This window comes from Podarcis bocagei (assembly GCF_964188305.1).
Source record: "Podarcis bocagei genome assembly, chromosome: 5".
Taxonomy (NCBI): Eukaryota; Metazoa; Chordata; class Lepidosauria; order Squamata; family Lacertidae; genus Podarcis; species Podarcis bocagei.
The window spans coordinates 85,135,998-85,154,110 of record NC_138129.1 but is presented as its reverse complement, the minus strand read 5'-3'; the positions used below and the strand labels follow the sequence as shown (position 1 = coordinate 85,154,110).

At 46.3% G+C, this 18,113-nt stretch overlaps 1 protein-coding gene across 10 annotated transcripts in view; it reads right to left on the bottom strand.

Moving 5' to 3' along the window:
- Nucleotides 1-17,896, bottom strand: part of LOC308587016 (complement factor H-like) — a 93,679-nt gene extending 75,783 nt beyond the window's left edge. For all 10 annotated transcript variants that reach the window (XM_081194301.1, XM_081194300.1, XM_081194304.1 and 7 more), the window contains exons 1-6: nt 17,694-17,896; nt 15,783-15,995; nt 9,272-9,442; nt 7,783-7,956; nt 6,849-7,049; nt 4,574-4,756 (exon numbers count right to left, since the gene is read on the bottom strand). In XM_081194301.1, coding sequence (XP_081050427.1) covers nt 4,574-4,756; nt 6,849-7,049; nt 7,783-7,956; nt 9,272-9,442; nt 15,783-15,995; nt 17,694-17,874 — 1,123 coding nt within the window. In that variant the 5' untranslated portion in view covers nt 17,875-17,896. The remainder of the gene's footprint in view (nt 1-4,573; nt 4,757-6,848; nt 7,050-7,782; nt 7,957-9,271; nt 9,443-15,782; nt 15,996-17,693) is intronic.
- Between the last annotated feature and the right edge of the window lie 217 nt (nt 17,897-18,113).

The following is an 18,113-nucleotide window of genomic DNA, read 5'->3' as shown; positions in this document are numbered from 1 at the left end:
TTTGCTCCGCCGTGGCCACCTTAGCACACGGAATGAAATGGGCCATCTTGGAAAATAGGTCCACCACCACCAGCACTGCCGTCTTGCCCCTCGAGCTGGGCAGATCTGTGACAAAGTCCAGAGCCACCCTTTCCCAAGGTTCGACCGGAGTTTGCAGCGGTTCCAACAGTCCGGCCGGCGGTCTGTGCACTGGTTTGGCCCTCTGGCAGGTGTCACACCTCGCCACGTAGTCTGCGACCTCCCCTCTCATTCCAGGCCACCAGAAATCCCTGGCTACTAATTCCACCGTCTTCTCCTTGCCAAAGTGCCCGGCCGTGGGCGCGTCGTGCAGCTGCTGCAGCACCTTGGCGCGAAGGTCGTCTCCCGGCACGTAGATGGCCCCTTTACGGATGAGCAATCCATCTCGTAGCTGGAAACCGTCGGCCACAGCCTTGCCCCTTTGCACCTCTGCCATCTTTGCTTGCGCGAAGGAGTCATCCTGCAAAGCTCGTCGCACCGCCTCCAGGTCCACGGTGGCCGCGGCGCACGCCCATACTGTTGGTGCGAAGATGTGCATGGCTGCCGCTGGCGTTGCGTCCTCCAGATACTGTGGCTTACGGGAGAGGGCGTCCGCCATGATGTTAGTGTCCCCCGGGACATACTCTATGCGGAAGTCGAAGTTCGCAAAAAACTCAGCCCAGCGTATCTGCCTCTGGTTTAGGAACTGTGCCGTGCGCCAGTGCTCCAGATTCTTGTGGTCCGTGCAAACCTGCACCGTGTGCTTGGCGCCGATCAGGAAGTGCCGCCACGCTTTGAACGCTGCATGAATGGCCAGCAACTCCCTGTCCCAGATGGTGTAGTTCTGCTCGGACTTGCTGAGCTTCCTGGAGTAAAACGCTCCCGGTCGCCACACCCCCTGCTGGTCCTTTTGCAGCAGGACCGCCCCCACGGCTCTGTCCGAGGCGTCTGTCTCCACCCTCATCGGCCTGCTGGGGTTGACGTGAAGCAGCTGCTCTTCCGACGCGAAGAGACGCTTGAGTGCCTGAAAGGACTGCTCCGCCTCCTCCGTCCAAACGAACTTCTTTTTCTTGGAGCTAAGCGTGTCTGTGATGGCCGCTGTCTGCATAGCGAAGCCCTTGATAAACTTGCGATAGAAGTTCGCAAAGCCGACAAACCTTTGGACCTCTTTCCGGTTGCGTGGGCTCTTCCAGTCCAATACCGCTCGAACCTTGGCGCTGTCCATGGCGAGCCCCTTGTCAGACAACTTGTAGCCCAGAAAATCCACCTCCGTCACGTCGAATTGGCACTTCTCCAGCTTGGCGTAGAGCCTATGTTGCTTTAGTCTGGTCAGCACTTCCTTGACGTGCCTGTCATGCTCCTGCTGCGATTCCGAAAAGATCAGGATGTCATCTAAGAAACAGACGCACGTCTTGTAGAGAAGTCCCGCCAACACGTGATGCATGAAAGCTTGAAAAACGTGGGAGCCATTTTGCAGTCCAAAAGGCATAACTCTGTATTCGTAGGTACCCAGTGGCGTGAACATGGCCGTCTTCCACTCATCCCCTTCCCGCATGCGAATGAGGTTGTACGCCCCTCGCAGGTCTAATTTGGTGAACACTTTTCCCTTCCGCACCTTCGCCAGGAGGTCGTCGATTCGGGGCATGGGGAAGTCCGACGGCTTGGTCACACTGTTTAAAATGCGATAGTCCACGACCAGTCTTTTTTGGGGCGTGTCTCGCTTTTTAACAAAGAATACAGGACTGCCCCCCGCTGCCTTGGACTCTCGGATGAAACCGCGCTCCAAATTATGATCGATGAACTCTTTGAGTTCCTGCAGCTCGTCCTCCGACATGGAATACAGTTTCCCTTTAGGCAGCGCCGCCCCCGGCAGCAGGTCAATTTTGCAGTCATATGGTCTGTGGGGGGGTAGCTTGTCTGCCTCCTTCTCGCAGAAAACCTCCAAAAATTCTGCGTACTTGTGGGGAATCGCTTGCAGCGTGCCTAGCAGCAGCTGTGACTCCTCTTCCTCTCCTTCCTGCCGGTGCATGATGCAGTGTTCAGCACAAAAGGAAGAGCCGAAGACCAGCTGCCTCTGGTACCAAGCCAGCGTTGGGCTGTGCTTGTCCAGCCAACTCATTCCCAATACAATGGGCGTATCCGATAGTTGAGTGACATTGAAGCTGATGATTTCTTTGTGATTCCCAAGTCGCATCGCCATTGGCGGCGTCTGCTTCACCACTTGCCCCCCTAGCAACTCCCTGCCATCCACCGTGACCACCTGCAGGGGCAGCGTGGCCGGCAGCAACTGTATAGCGTGCTTGTCGACAAAGTCCTGCCCTATAAAGTCCGCGTTGCTGCCCGAGTCCACTGTGATGGGCACGTCCATGGTGATTCCATTGGGCAGCTGGAGAGATGCGGTGAGCCTCACCACTGGTTTGGGCGGGAGGGGGTTCACGGGCTGTAAAATCTCTGGGGACTGCGTCACTAACACGTCTGGCTGGGCCCCAGGGCCTCTTCCTCCAGCCAGACTGCTTCGTTTCCCTGCTGTGTTCCTCCTTGCTGCGTTGCTGCAGTCACCATTGCCGAGGCTGCAGTGAGCTTGTGGAGCCTCTGGGGACACTCTTTCGCCATATGCCCTGGCTCCTCACAGACGTAACACTTCCTGTTCCCTCTAGGAGGCTTCGCTTTCACTGCTGCCGGTGCTAGGGCTCTGGTTGCTGACTGAGCCCTTGCACCTCCAACCTCCATAGGTTCGGCTCCTCCTCCTGGCGGAGGCGTGGATTGCGCCCGCGCTGCTTCTCTGGGAAGGAAGGAGGGGCCCCTGGCTGGTTCGCGCCCTCCACGCCCTTCGTCCCTGCTCCACGGGCGTTCTTCCAGCCTCACCCCCACTGCCAGTGCCCTCTGAACGACCTCCTGGGTGGTTCGGGGTCTCTCCCCCCTCGCGATCTCATCTTTAATCGAGCTGTGCAACCCCTCCCAAAAGAGGTCTCTTACAGGGGCCGAATCTCTGTCCCATTCCAGGGCACTGACCAAGGCGAAAAAGCGGGCATGGTACTGCCTGACGCTGGCCCTCCCTTGTCTTAGCCCATGCACCTCCTTCCGGGCAAGATCCACGTCAATGCTTGATAAAAAACACCCATCCATCGCTTTAATAAAGGCATCTGCATTCTGGAGCGCCGGATCCTTATCTCTCCATAAATTGCGTAGCCATGCTTTAGCATCCCCATGCAAATGAGACATGATGAATCCCACTCTCTCTTGCTCATCTCTAAAGTCTTTATGCAGCAGTTGCAGTGCGCACAGTACGTCTGCTCTAAAGTTGGGATACTGTTGCAGGTTCCCATCGAAGTGAGAGACCAGCCCGCCTGTGCGTCTCGCCAACCCAATTCCCTCCTGCCGGGGTGTCTGCTTTGTCAGCACATCTAACCTGACCTGGAGATCCCTGCAGGCGGCAGCTGCCTCCTCCTCTCTCTTCCTGGATGCGAGAGCCTCGGCATTCAGTTGTGCCACTGCTTTTCTGAGTTCCTCTATCTGCTGCTCAGCCGTCATGTCGTCTGCCGTTCGTGAGCTCGCTAGTGGGCACCTGCTTCTCTCCCCTCCTCGAGGTTGTAGATGCCCACAATTGAGTGAGACGGAGCTTACTGTCAGAGCTGCTTGAAGATCCTAGCTCACAGAGGATCACGCTAGCCAGCGATCATTAAGTAAAAGTCTTTATTGAATTGCAGTTTCCATTCTCACGCTGCTGCGCGCAACTCTACGTCTAGTAGCTAGATCGGCGAAGCTCCGTCTGAGTCTCCGCCCCTTGTGCACCAACTTAATATCCTAGCCCTGCTCCACCTTTTCCGCCTGACTGTCCTCCTCTGGGTCCCTCTACCCCCCGGGGTTTCTTCCTTCCTGGATTCTTCTGACGCTGACCCGGACCCTCCTGCCTCCTTGCGCCGGGCTTTAGGACCTGGTTCCCTTTCCGGGCTGCTTACTGCGCCGCCTTCCTCTGCATTTGAACTTGGCGCGCGCGCCCAACCTTCCACTTTCCTCTTAACCGTTTCTTCGCTCCCCGATGGAGGTGTGGCCACTCCTGACTCATGCCCTCCCTCCTGTGGTGAGCTGCCAGCGCTTGCCCCCTGGCTCCCTTCTTCTTCCCTGCTCCCTGGCGGTGACGCTGGTCCCGATTTCCAACTGCTCTCCCCTGAGTCCCCTCTGGCTCTATCTTCCTGGGGTGCCCCCCTAGACTCCCCCCTTGCCCTGGCCACTGGTGCTCCTTTCTGTGAATCCTCTGATTCACTGGAAAGACTAGGAGATCTCGGGTCGTCGTCATCACTCATCTTTTCTTCTGCCTCCTCCCCTTCGCTCTCTGTTTCCTCCCTTGGCCTTGCCTCTGCTCCTAAATCCCTGACAATTATTATTATTATTATTATTATTATTATTATTATTATTAAATCAACATGGGATTTGCAAACATGCACACCCTTTTGCAAACATGCACACCCTTGTCCAAGAAAATAATATAATGTACTGGTTGTTCACATCAGGACAGGGCAGGCTCCAGGTTCTCAGGTTCTATATTGTCAAATTGGATTCCATAAATAACACTTACTTTTTATGTTACAACGTGGAGTAGGTGACCAGCCATTTTTGGTGCACACGGCCTTAGCTTGTTGATTTATAGGTTCATATCCAACCTCACAAGAATACGAAATTTCATCACCTTCTATGAACTTCTGCCTAGTATGGGCATTGAATGTACCATGTGCAAGCAGTCTAGGAATATCACATTTTTCTAAAAGCAAAAAAATAAAAATAAAAAGGTTGCATCATTGATTGACATATATTTTGGCAATTGAAATCTTATTTTCAAGATAGATGGTGCATTACTCAAGAGTTTAAAGTTTTCCTATATGCTTTTGCAACATATAGATGTAGAAAATAGACACACAATGTGATTCATAAAATAGTTTTTTTTATGGACCCCTTCATGTGTTGAAAGAATCTTTAGGAGTCACAGTGACACACCACTTTTTTCTCTTTTAACAACCTTTCCTAGCTGCTTAAATATGAATTGATCCGATTCATATTTGAAGGTGAATCTGTATTTGAACATGAATGTTATTTGCCTTCGCAAAAAAATTCAGAAACCAAAACACAGACATCCTTCAAAATTCTCACTGCTCTGAATTTTGCAATGCAGTTCTCTGGCCAACTGATGTGTAGAAAGGTGTGTAGAAAAAATACGGTATATGTGTGTGTGTGTGTGTGTGTGTGTGTGTGTGTGTACAATAAACTGATGCGGAAATGTGGAGAAATGAATTTAAGATTGGAAAAATTAGAAACTCAAAGAAACTAAAACTCTCCCCCCCCCCGCCCCGGAATAAAACTTTATTTAGAGTTCAACAATAACAAAGGGAGGGGAGAAACCATAGTAGTTGCAACATCATATAATTACATTTAACCAGTTTTAACATTTTAACATTTTATAAATACTAATAAAGAACTTATACAACATCACTTTTAATTTACTGAGGTTTTCATAATACACTTTTCTCTCTTTATCTTTTTCTTAACGTATCAAAAAAGGGAAGACCAAGAAACGAAACACAAAAAGGAAAAGAGAAAGAGAAGAAGAAGAGGCGGGGGGAGGGAAGGGGGGGAGAAAAGAGGAAGAAGAAAGCAAAGCAAAACAAACATATTTAACTTCCGATTAGACTCATTGTATTATTATTTCTACAATTTTTTCACACACAATTCCAAGTTATTATATTTCTTTCTTTGTTTCCGTCAGATATCAAAAGACCTTATATTTGTTGTTTTACAAGGTTCATTCTATTTCTGCCAAGAGATATTTGTTATTGTAATACTTTTGCAAATACTCTTTAAAGATTTTCCATTTTTTCAGTACTTTTTGTTTTGGATACCCTCTAATTCTCCCTGTCATCGTGGCCATTTGTAGATATTCTATCATCTGGACCTGACACTCCTTTATCGAAGGTATTTTGTCACTTTTCCAGTTTTTTTGCGATCCTGGCTGAGATCCTGGCTGCTACGGGATCCTCGCCATTTCAACAGTACAGTCATTTGCCAAAGGGAAGAAGAGGCGAGCAATCTATTTCATCTCTGTGGGTCTCCAGCAAGGGCAGGATCCTGTAGCGTACTTTTTGAGATCCTGGCTGCTACTGTTGTATACATAAAAAGTGGTCTATTTTCTTTTTTGATTTCTGGTGACATTATTCCCAGGAGAAAGGTTCAAAGAAACTAAAACTAACAGATTACCCTGGAAGGGGCGTCACATCATAAAGCACTATGGCCACCAGCTACTTATTACACCAAACTTGAGCAGTTAGATTTTTTGTTAAAGGAAAAAGTGTACCATGGAACCCCTTCAAATACCATTAGAACTATTATTTTTTTATACTTAAAGTATAGGCATATTTTTAAGATTTTGTCTTAAAATATTGCACAGGCATTTGACAGAAAGGACTTACAATGTACTTGTGTGGCGATCACAAGGATGAGAGATTAAGATGATCCAACCCACCCCTACGTCCATAGCCACCTGCCCAAATGCCAAGATCTTCCACTGATATCAGGGGGTGGTGATCACACAGAAAGCTTTTCCATCAGCCCCCCCCCCCATATTTATGGAACACAATCACCACTACCAAATGGGTCAACCTGGTACTCAGCTTATTATATTTTTAGTGCCATATGAAGACATTTTCATATTAAATTTTAAAGTTTTCCACTCTGACTACTCACTGTTTAGCCACGTTACACATATTCCTTCCACATCTTTCAGAATAGGCATATTTTGTGTTTGCACATGGTCGTTTCCATTTCTGATCAAAGTTGAGAATGCAAGGAAAATGTTAACTTACTGAAGCATTTTGGTTCTGGACTCCAGCTGAATTCAGTGCATAAACTTCTACCCCATGTTTCTTTATTTATTGGTAGAAAACCATAACTGCAACTATAGTCAACTATTTGTCCCACCCTGCTTGGAAAATAGTAGTCCGGCCAGCGTTCGTAGAAATCAGATAGTTGTCCATTCTCAATCCAAATATAGTCACAGTTACTTGCTTTGGAGAAGATAAGAAAAAGGTTAAGCCAAACATAAATAAATCAGGAAGTTCCACTTGCTATTTTCCTTGCCTGGCTGGTTTAATGGAGGTGGCACATTTGGCTCAAGTGTATCAGTGTCTGAATATTATCTGGGTTTCCCTCTTTGGTCTGTGTATGAAAACAGAAATAGATGACTGTGGCAGAAGATGCAGGTGGTCCCCAGACCCACGTTTGCTGCCAGGAACAGTCAGAGCTGGGGAAAGACAGTTTGCTGGGGCTTGAAGACCACAGTCTTCTCCAGCCCAGAGATAAGCTTTTGGCCATTAGAACAAGGACATCGGGTAATGGTGCAGGGAACTCCGATATTTTAGCAAGCATTGAAATCAAATCTTTGCAAAAAGCTCGAGCCTATGCAGACATTCAGTCGGATGTGCCTGCATCCCTATTTCCTCTGATATATTTGTGAATGACGGCAATAAAACTTTGTACTTGGGAACAACATTTCATTGGGCAAAAATCTGACCCCTTACTCTGACTGTGAATAACCCAGCCTCCATCCAAGGGACCCCATGTGCCTCCATGCACAGCCCCTCACCTCCAGTAATAGAGCAATAGGTAGAGGTTCATGGCTCTCCCTGCACACACACCTCAACTATCATCGTGATGGGCATATAATTCATAAACTACAAAGCTGGATGCATTGAATGCTAGTTGTTCATGTTTTGAAACTGCAAAGAGAAAGCTACTTACAAATACATTTCGGAGAAGGAGTCCACCCCGCCTCTGTACACATGGAAGGGAATCGGCGGTTCCGAAGCTTATAGCCAGAGTCACACCGTGTTTCAATTATTTCTTGATATTCATAGTAACTCTGCTTAGGATAGTAGTCGCCATTTTCTACTTGGGGTGGGGAGCAGATAATTTCTATGGAGGAATACAAGGAGGACACTTGGTCAGCAACAGATCAAGCAACAAACTCTTTCCCTGGCTAGATATAATTCAGTACATCGGTATGAGAACGTATTTATTATTTGTTAAAAACAAACTTCAAAGCGGTTTACAAAAGAATACTAAATTTTTCAATAAAAAAAGAAAATAGAAAAGCAATAATTTTAAAGACCAAAATCTTAATGAGGAATGGGGGAAATTTATAATCTATCTTAAAAACCATGTAAACAGCTAAAATCATTAGTCAGATTGGACTAACACTTGCAGTTTAATGGTGAATTTAGGACATAATGGAGATGCAAAAGATTTGGATTATTATAAAAGATGCAGGAGGAAAGGACTAACAATAGGACCCACAAAGGGGAGGAGGGAAGTCCAGGAGATTCTGTGGAATCTTGTTTCTATATTGTATGTTGATATGTTATTGCAAAATTTAATTTGAAAAACCCAAATAAATTTACAAAAAAAGAAAGTAAAAAATAATAATAATAACTTTCAAAAAGATAAAATAACAGTAGAATAAGAACAGATTAAAATTCACATCTAAACATCTTAGCAAAAGATTGCAAAACCAGAATCAGCGGAACTTGCTAAAGAAAATTTACTTGATTAGCAATATGTATTTTGTTGAAAAGGAACAAAAGTTGAAAAGGAACAAAAGCACATGTATTCTGTTCTTGGATCACCGAATTATTATTCCCTTTAAAATAATATAAGCACAGTGCTGCAACATGCCACTGCCATTCTAGATGTTCCTCTCTTCCCTTTCTGCTGTCATAGATCTTTTTTGTGAACCACCCTGAAACCTCTGGATTATTGGGTGGTATATAAATAATAATAACAAGAAGAAGAACAAGAAGAAGAAGAAGAAGAAGAAGAAGAAGAAGAAGAAGAAGGAGGAGGAGGAGGAGGAGGAGGAGGAGAAGAAGAAGAAGAAGAAGAAGAAGAAGAAGAAGAAGAAGAAGAAGAAGAAGAAGAAGAAGAAGAGCCTTTCCGGACACCACTGTAGGAGCATTCCCTCCTATATGCAAGATGTAAGTGAGGAATAAATAAATACCAGTAAAAACACAAAATGGCATAGTTTTAAAGGTGTAAAAGTCATTGTCCTGATTCACCAAGGACAACGTTATGATCTATTTTAAATCATCTAATCCAATCTACTTGACTAAAATTGCAGTCTTGTGCACAATTCCCTCAGAGAGTTGTGCAACAGAGTGGGCTTACTTCAAAGTAAGCATGCACAGGGTTACACTGAAACGGCGACAGCTCTAGGAACTGGAAACATACAAACCTACGCACGCAAGTCTTGAACTCCACCCATTCCGAGTGCATTTAGCATCCGATATCTCAGCACGCTTGTACCCATCAGAACATGAGAAGTGAAGTCGGTCCCCCTCTTTGTAAACTTTCTTTGGGTTTAGTATATCTCCATGATCGATGTTTTCTTCTTGGCAAGTAATTTCTATTGCAAAATACAAACAAAATTTCCGTATTAGGAAACGAGGTGTCAACTTGTAGCAAAAAGAAATGTAATGCAATGTTTCTAAAAAGTTCCTTCCATGAACACTTCACTGTATTTCCATTTCTAAGGCGCCAGAACTCAGAAGGAGTCACGTAATCATGCACGAGAGCATGATAAATGCAGAACTGAAGCCATAATTCTCATTCAGGAAGGAACTAGATTCAAGTCCAGTGACATAAAATATTCTCAACAGCTTCCATATGTTTCCTAGGTGTCAGTTGTGGCTGGCTGGCTGGTGTGGGTGGTTTGGCACAGCTCACCTGGGCTACCCAATGTCGTACATTGCTGCCAACTACCAAGAATGGGTGGCAAGGCAGTGGGGAGTTGCGTCACAGGTGCAGTGGCAGAGTCAATTCAGCACGCCTGTCACTGCCACTGCCACTGTGCTGAACTCCTCACTGCCTTGACCTTCCCCTTTCTCTAACTGGCAGTGATGCCAGGAGAGCAATGCTCCCCTACTGGCCACTGCAACAAGGGTTACTGCCTCCCTATCATCCTGAGCATTTCCCTTGAGCATCTTGACTCGTTTCCTCAAAAAGTGAATGCCTATGTCATAGAAGCACAACAAAGGAAGTGAGGCAACCTTGCCTCTCCTCCCCTGCTGGAATTGTGCTTGCCCTCATTGCCTAAGGATTCTGGATGCGTGAAAATGCCTTGCTCTATACTGGATTGCTTCTGTGCTTGGCCACAATCCAATATTTGGCCATTCATTAGCCCTGGTGAGAACAAAAATGGCCTTTCCAAAAACAAGTCGGCATCTGGAAAGGCTAGTTGCCCCATCCCCAGGTTTGAACATGATACTCTGGATGGCAGAGGTACTCTATCCAATTTGCACAAAGCACTCATCTCTTACTTTTTCACTCAGCACCAATGGCTGAGAACAGGATGTGCTCAAGCAGCTTCTTAAACTACCTGTGACAGGAAGCTTAAAATACCCTACCTCATTTTTGTAGATGGCTTGCCTGTTGTGTCAAGTAACATTTAACACCTTTTAAGGAAATAAAGCATTTAAGAGTGCCCCCATTATTCAATCTTCATTCAGTCTTTATGGGACCTCATCAAAATTGCTCCAGCCCGGTTCAGCTTTCCCCTCACCTTTTTCTCTACCTTTTACCCTTGCCTCAATGAACTGAGAAGGTTCAGGAGAATTCAAGTTGCTTGCTTTGGAAACCACACCATGTCAGGCTCAAAGGAACCTATGCATGTACAAAATCCTTTTAATTTACATGTCAGGGTTGTTCCATGAAATCTAGGTCTTTATTACAGTGTGCCAGATTCCTAGCAATTGGGAGAACAAAGGGTGTTGGATCTCCAGACGAAGAGTCTGCCTCTCCTTATCTGAACTTCTGAGATTGGATATAGGCTCTCTGGACTTAAAAACACTGGAAAAACTGCCAAGCCATCCAAGAGTAACAAAGCTATTTCTCAAATTTCAAAGTCATGCCATCCCTCTGCTTCTCCCCAAAATGGGTGGCTTCCTGAGTCATTTCCACATGGACGCTGTACCTCTACTCCCAGCTAGACAGAGACCAAGTCTCTTGAGCAACCCCTCTTGAGCAACCCCTGACTGCTCCACCTTCAAGATTAAGCCAACATGGAAATCTTCCAGTTCCTCTGATTGATACTAACACAGCTGCAGTTAATACAGGAGGGCCTCAAAGAGTGACTTTAAAGAAATCTCTGCTCCTTAGGAATGTTGAGGAAAGAGCAACAATAAACACAACCCCAATTAACTCCATACTAGAGGAAATTCAAGTAATAACAAACAGTATTCAAGATTCGATGTGTGACCTCAACAAGCCTAGGACAAACCCCCATGAACCTGCTAATGTGGGCAGCAGGAATATGAATAATGATAGGTCTGGGAAAGGAGATACTGGCCTTTCTACAGGAGGAATCCCTGGTAAGGGACTCACCCAACCAAGAAAGGCGTTTGCAGACCAAGGGACTGGATCCAACTATACGCCGAATCAACATGTATGACACTATAGATATTTTCATCCCCACCTCTGTCCATGGAACAGTCTTTGCCCACAGTTATGGAGGAGGAGCAAGCAACATCAGAAACTACACAGATGTCTGGGGGATTGTCTGAACTTTATCAGGAGATGCACACTGGGAAGCTGGTCACCCCGAGCGCTGAGCTGCGATTGCCCCCAGCCGAGGACAAACCAGAAACCTTCCTGATAGATAACATAATGCCAAACCTACTGGATGTATCACAAACTGTTAAGCAACCTATTCTCCCACCTGTGTTCCAGAACTGCCTCAAAGCCCATCTGCAAGAAGTTAATATTTTACTTCATCAACCTTCATCTTGCCCCGCAAATGCTGAATTGGCTATGCCGGCACTAGAGGTCACCTCAACAGAAGAACTCCCGGGAACGATTTCTGGGACACACATTCCCGTCGATGCTCTCAATACTATCCCCCTTCAATGCAAATTTGTCTTTCCATCAAGAGTGCCAGAAAATTTAATCAGTCCACTCCCCTGGGTATCGCGTCCTCAGTAGATAAGAATTAGAATTAACGAGCATACTCTATCGTCTTTCCAAACCTTGGTGTATTCTGATTGCGTGATTCACTTGATCTCGGTAGGGAGTGGTGAACTCTCTCCAGTAGCTAGAGTCGCTTGGTTTGAGGAGGTTATGGACATCCTAATAACCAAACTGCCCTATTCTCACTCGCACAGGCCACCTAAGAAATTGGGGTTTGGTGAGTGGACTGATAATGAAATCAAAGGCATTAAAGTAAAGGTTAGGAGAATCTACAGAGGGTCTAAAGAGGCAGGCAGCTCCTGATTGCCTGATACATATTTCGTAGAACCAGGCAACTTACGGAGTCTATCCAGCTTAGTCAGATAGGAAACAACCAGGCTTGCTGGGACTCGCTGCTTTCAGCCATCCTTACCAATGATCATAAGAAATTCTGGAAGGCTATTGTATACCCCCCACAGACTCAAAAGCACTGACTGACATTGATTCCATCTATGCTCTGGGTAGAGCATTTTAAGGCGATCTTTTATGACGATTGTATTCCATCAGACAGCCAAGATCTTGCCTCTTCCTCGACCCTGGCTGAGTGGCCCCGCTACTGAAGTAAAAAATTTAATTTCTCAGATCAAACTAGGCAAAGCTGCAGGCCCTGATGCCATCCCGTCTGAACTAATTAAAGCCAAGCCAGACTGGTGGCCTATGATTCTAACGGAAGTATTCACTGTGGTGGACAGAACTGGAATTATGCCTAATTCATGGCAGAAATCCATAATTATCCCAATCTTTAAAAAGGGGGACAAAAAGTTACCTTCCAACTATCGACCAATAAGCCTATTATCAAATACTGGGAAATTGTATGCAAAACATCTATTATCCAAATTAACTACGTGGCTTGACGTGAACAACATAGGCCCAGAGCAGGCAGGGTTTAGACCAGGGAAATCCACTTTACGTAACTGTATAGTGTTATCCCATTTAGCCACCAAGTACATGTGGCACCATAAAGAAGGCCTATTTGTGGCCTTTTTAGATCTTAAGGCTGCTTTTGACTCAGTTGACAGGGGGCTGTTATGGTCCAAACTTGAGTCACTGGGCTTAGATCCCAGGTTACTTTACCTGATTAAAAAGCTTTACTCAAATACCGTATTTTTCGCCCTATGGGACGCACTTTTCCCCCTCCAAAAATGAAGGGGAAATCTGGGTGCGTCCTATGGGGCGAATGCAGGCTTTCGCTGAAGCCTGGAGAGCGAGAGGGGTCGGTGCGCACCGACCCCTCTCGCTCTCCAGGCTTCAGGAAGCTCTGCGCAACCCTCAGGAGACGGGCTCCGAGGGTTGCGCAGAGCTGCCTGCAGTCCCCGGCTCAGCACAGCTCTACGCGGCCATCGGGAGCGGGCGCTAAGTCCTGCCCCACTCCGGATGGCGGTGCAGAGCTGCCTGCCGTCCCGGGATCAGCGCAGCTCTGTGCGGCCACCGGGAGCCGGGGGTGAAGCCCGCCCCGCTCTGGATGGCGGCGCAGAGCTGTCTGCCGTCCCGGGACTGCAGGCACATCTGCGCCGCCATCCCAAGCGGGGCGCTAAGTCCCGCCCCGCTCTGGATGCCGGCACAGAGCTGTCTGCCGTCCCGGGACTGCAGGCAGATCTGTGCCGCCATCCCGAGCGGGGCGCTAAGTGCCGCCCCGCTCTGGATGGCGGCGCAGATCTGCCTGCCGTCCCGGGATCAGCGCACTTCTCCCCATCGCCAGCCCCACAAGCTCGGGGGGCAGCGGGGAGGCAGAGCGTGCCTTCCCACTGTTCCCCGAGCTGGTTCTTCCAGCCCCGCACCTGGGGGGGAGGAAATATTTTTTTTTCTTTATTTCCCCCCCCCCCAAAAAAAAAAAACCTAGGTGCGTCCTATGGGCCGGAGCGTCTTATGGGGCACAAAATACGGTAATACCTGTCGTATAAGAATAACTCCAGGGGACGAGGTGTCAGACCCTGTTGCTATAAATCGAGGTGTGAAACAGGGCTGTGTTCTTGCTTCCTCTCTTTCTAATCTCTTCTTAAATGACCTTGCCCCATTACTAAAACTGGCGGGTGCTCACAGCCCAGAACTCAATGCATCAAAAATTCCCATTCTCCTATATGCAGACGATATGATTCTGCTCTCACGGACTAGAATTGGCTTAAAGCATTTGTTAAATGCCTGTATTGACTATCGGTCTAGAATGAAAATGAGTATGAACTTCGATAAAAGCAAAATAATGGTCTTCGGGAATTCTCGTAAGAGATATAGGTGGGTTTTTGGTGGGAAACACATCCAGCAGGTATTTGAATTCAACTATTTGGGGATCACTTTCCATCACAGGAACCAGTGGTCTTCGCACTGCGCAGGGGCGGTAAGCACCAGCAAGCTGTCTATGCAGGCCATATTGTGCTTCTTTGCAACAAGAGGTAACCAACACATCCCTTCTGCCCTCAAGGTTTTTAATGCTAATGTTAGAGATCAGCTGCTCTATGGAATTTCAATCTGGATGTCAGGGTTTTCCCAGTCAGTGGAACAAGCAAAGGCAGCCTTTCTATTTAAGATTTTTGCTGTCCCATGCTGCGTACCTTACGCAGCCCTGTGTTTAGAGGGAGGCCAACATAAGCTAGAGACAGTTGCCTGGATGAGTTTTCTTTTATGCTGGCTAAACATTTGTTTTCAGCAGACAAAGATACTTTACTTAGTAAAGTTCTGTCAGACTCCTCCCCTTCCCCAGGGCTACAAGTGTTTTGCACAAAGATACGGGAACTCAGGCTTTCAGCGGTTCTCCTGGGTACTGTGGCTTTCCCAGTCACCAAGGCCATGTTAAAAACTAGGCTGTGGGACATAGATCGCTAGCAACTAATCTCAGCTGCGGAAAAAACACGTTCCCCTCTTTATTTTAGACTCTCTTGGGCGCATGAATTTAACCTTAATTATTTATTTTCGACTCTCTTTGGTGCTGTGAGTTAAACCACTGAGCCTAGGATTTGCTGATCAGAAGGTTGGCGGTTCGAATCCCATTGCTCGGTCCCTGCTCCTGCCAACCTTGCAGTTTGAAAGCATGTCAAAGTGCAAGTAGATAAATAGGTACCACTCTGGCGGGAAGGTAAACGGCGTTTCCGTGCGCTGCTCTGGTTCGCCAGAAATGGCTTAGTCTTGCTGCCCACATGACCCGGAAGCTGTACGCCGGCTCCCTTGGCCAATAAAGAAAGATGAGCGCCACAACCCCAGAGTCATCCGCGACTGGACCTAATGGTCACGGGTCCCTTTACCTTTATTTACCTAGTAGTATCAGGGCAAAAAAGACAAATCCTACAATGTAAATTTCAATAGGGGCACAGGATAGAAAGAAGAAAGTCAAAGATAGCAATGACACAAGGAAGAAGTGGAATGGAGAGACAAGTGTCACTGGAGAGCAATATGAGAAAATGCACCTATTATGTGGTCATTGTTTCGACGAGGGATGAGGGGTGTGGAGTTCAGACAAAGGTTTCACTGAAGACATGAGTTCTGAAGAAGTTGGAAAGAGAAACCGTGGTCATCAGGCATGCTGATTTTAATTTCAGGGGTCGAGTTATGAAGCCCACATAACCATTGCAGGGCTACAGAACATCACATTTTCAGAAGCAGGAAAAAAAGATTTAGAAGAACAAACTAAGGGAGCAAACATAACACAAAACAGCCCAATGAAAACTTGGTGTATTCTTTAACCAGTGATTATTGAGATTCTTCAAGCAATATATAATTTTTGTTCTTTTAAAAATAATGCCATATTGAATTACCTTCACATTCAGGATACACAATTGCTTCTCCATTGCACCGGATTACAAAAGCAGACGGGGAATAATTTGCTGCAGGAGCATGCCCTGGTTTACAGGAAAGCTCAACAGAAGTACCACGTTGTACATATAAGTTTTGAAAACGATGCTCATCCGATTGCCCGACCACCTCAACCTTCTTGCTTTCCATTTCAGCCAATGAGATTGCACAGGGCTCTGTGACGAGAAAGAAAATAGATTCTGTTCATGAAGGCAACCAGAGTATGTATTTGCCATATTGGAAAACTTAAACAAAAAGGAAGATTTTATATACATCAGGCTTGGGAACACAAGTCGATTTTTTTGACATACCATTGCATTTGGAAAAAGCAACAAATTCTCTCTCTCTCTCTCTCTCTCTCTCTCTCTCACACACACACACACACACACAGCAAACAGCATTTCCAGAATAATCATTAAAGTCATGTGAGAACCTGTGGCCTGCAGGCAGAATCTCCTCTGCTAGGCTATTGCAAGTAGTCTACCAGGCCTGGCCAAGTAAAACTCCTCTTCTGCTTCTGCTAAGGTGCCTCTTTGCAGTATCATTGCTAAGAAGTCTTACTGGTCAGGAAACAGCACTAAGACCTCCTATCACTGGTACTTGTTGTTGTTGTTTAGTCGTTTAGTCGTGTCCGACTCTTCGTGACCCCATGGACCAGAGCACGCCAGGCACTCCTGTCTTCCACTGCCTCCCGCAGTTTGGTCAGACTCATGTTTGTAGCTTCGAGAACACTGTCCAACCATCTCGTCCTCTGTCGTCCCCTTCTCCTTGTGCCCTCCATCTTTCCCAGCATCAGGGTCTTTTCCAGGGAGTCTTCTCTTCTCATGAGGTGGCCAAAGTATTGGAGCCTCAGCTTCAGGATCTGTCCTTCCAGGGAGCATTCAGGGCTGATTTCCTTAAGAATGGATCACTGGTACTACAACACCACTTAAATGGTTTAGTAATGGCATTATTTTCCAAAGGGTGAACTCGTTTTTGGCATTCATATAGTGCAAGGATGGGGAAGCTGTGGCCCTCCAGATATTGTTGGACTACAACTCCCATCATCCTTGACCGTGTTGACTAGAGATGATGGGAGTTGGAGTCAAACAACATCTGGAAGGCCACAGGTTCTCCCAATCACATACACTGTGCTTGTTAAGTTTCCAAAGTACTTCAAATAGATAATAATAATAATAATAATAATAATAATAATAATATGTTATTTATACCCCACCCATGCATCTGGGTCCCCCAGCCACTTTGGGTGGCTCCCAACAGAATATTAAAAACAATAAAGCATCAGACATTAAAAAGTTCCCTAAACAGGGTTGCCTTCAGATGTCTTCTAAAAGTCAGATAGCTGTTTATTTCCTTGAATCTGATGGGTGGGCGTTCCACAGGGCAGGCGCCACTACCAAGAACTCCCTCTGCCTGGTTCCCTGTAACTTCACTTCTCACAGTGAGGGAACCACCAGAAGGCCCTCAGAGCTGGAACTCAGTGTCCAGGCTAAATTATGGGGGTGAAGGCACTCCTTCAGGTATACTGGGCCGAGGCCGTTTAGGACTTTAAAGGTCAACACCAACACTTTGAATTGTACTTGGAAACGTTGTTCCAGCAACTAATTTTCATAGTATTAGTACCTCTGTTTTACAGAATTATGACTGAAGCTGAGAGGATACTGGCATGCTAAAGGTATTGCCTGAAAGCAAGATATGAACTAGGATTGTCCCTTTCTATATCTTCATGGTGCTTCATGGTGGTGCTTTACTAATAAGAAACAATTATTGAACCTTTCCCAAATATATCACATATAGAAGAAATTAATGAAGCAACCCTATATGCATGCCAGAAGATGGAATTTCTATCAAAACAGAGGGGGGAAAGTTCTTACCTAGACAAATGGGCACTTTTGTCCAGTTCCCATTGTTACAAAAAGTTCTGTTTTCTCCTTCCATGGCATAATATTTTTGGCATTTGAATTCTACTGAAGAGCCAGATGCATATTGCTTCTGTGGTAAGGTGATAATGTCTCCATTCTCAATAGTGGGTGTGTGACTACAGTTTTTCCCCATTTCTAGTAAATAATAAAGTGATAGGAACAATGACTTAGTACAGTTACCAAAGGTCAAAGCTGAAGGACTTTGAAATCCCTTTGTTCAAATCAGGCATGTCGAGATGGAGTTTTTCTCTCTCTCTTGAGATACAGTGGTACCTCTGGTTATGAACTTAATTAGTTCTGGAGGTTCGTTCTTAACCTGAAACCATTCTTAACCTGAGGTACCACTTTAGCTAATGGGGCCTCCCACTGCCA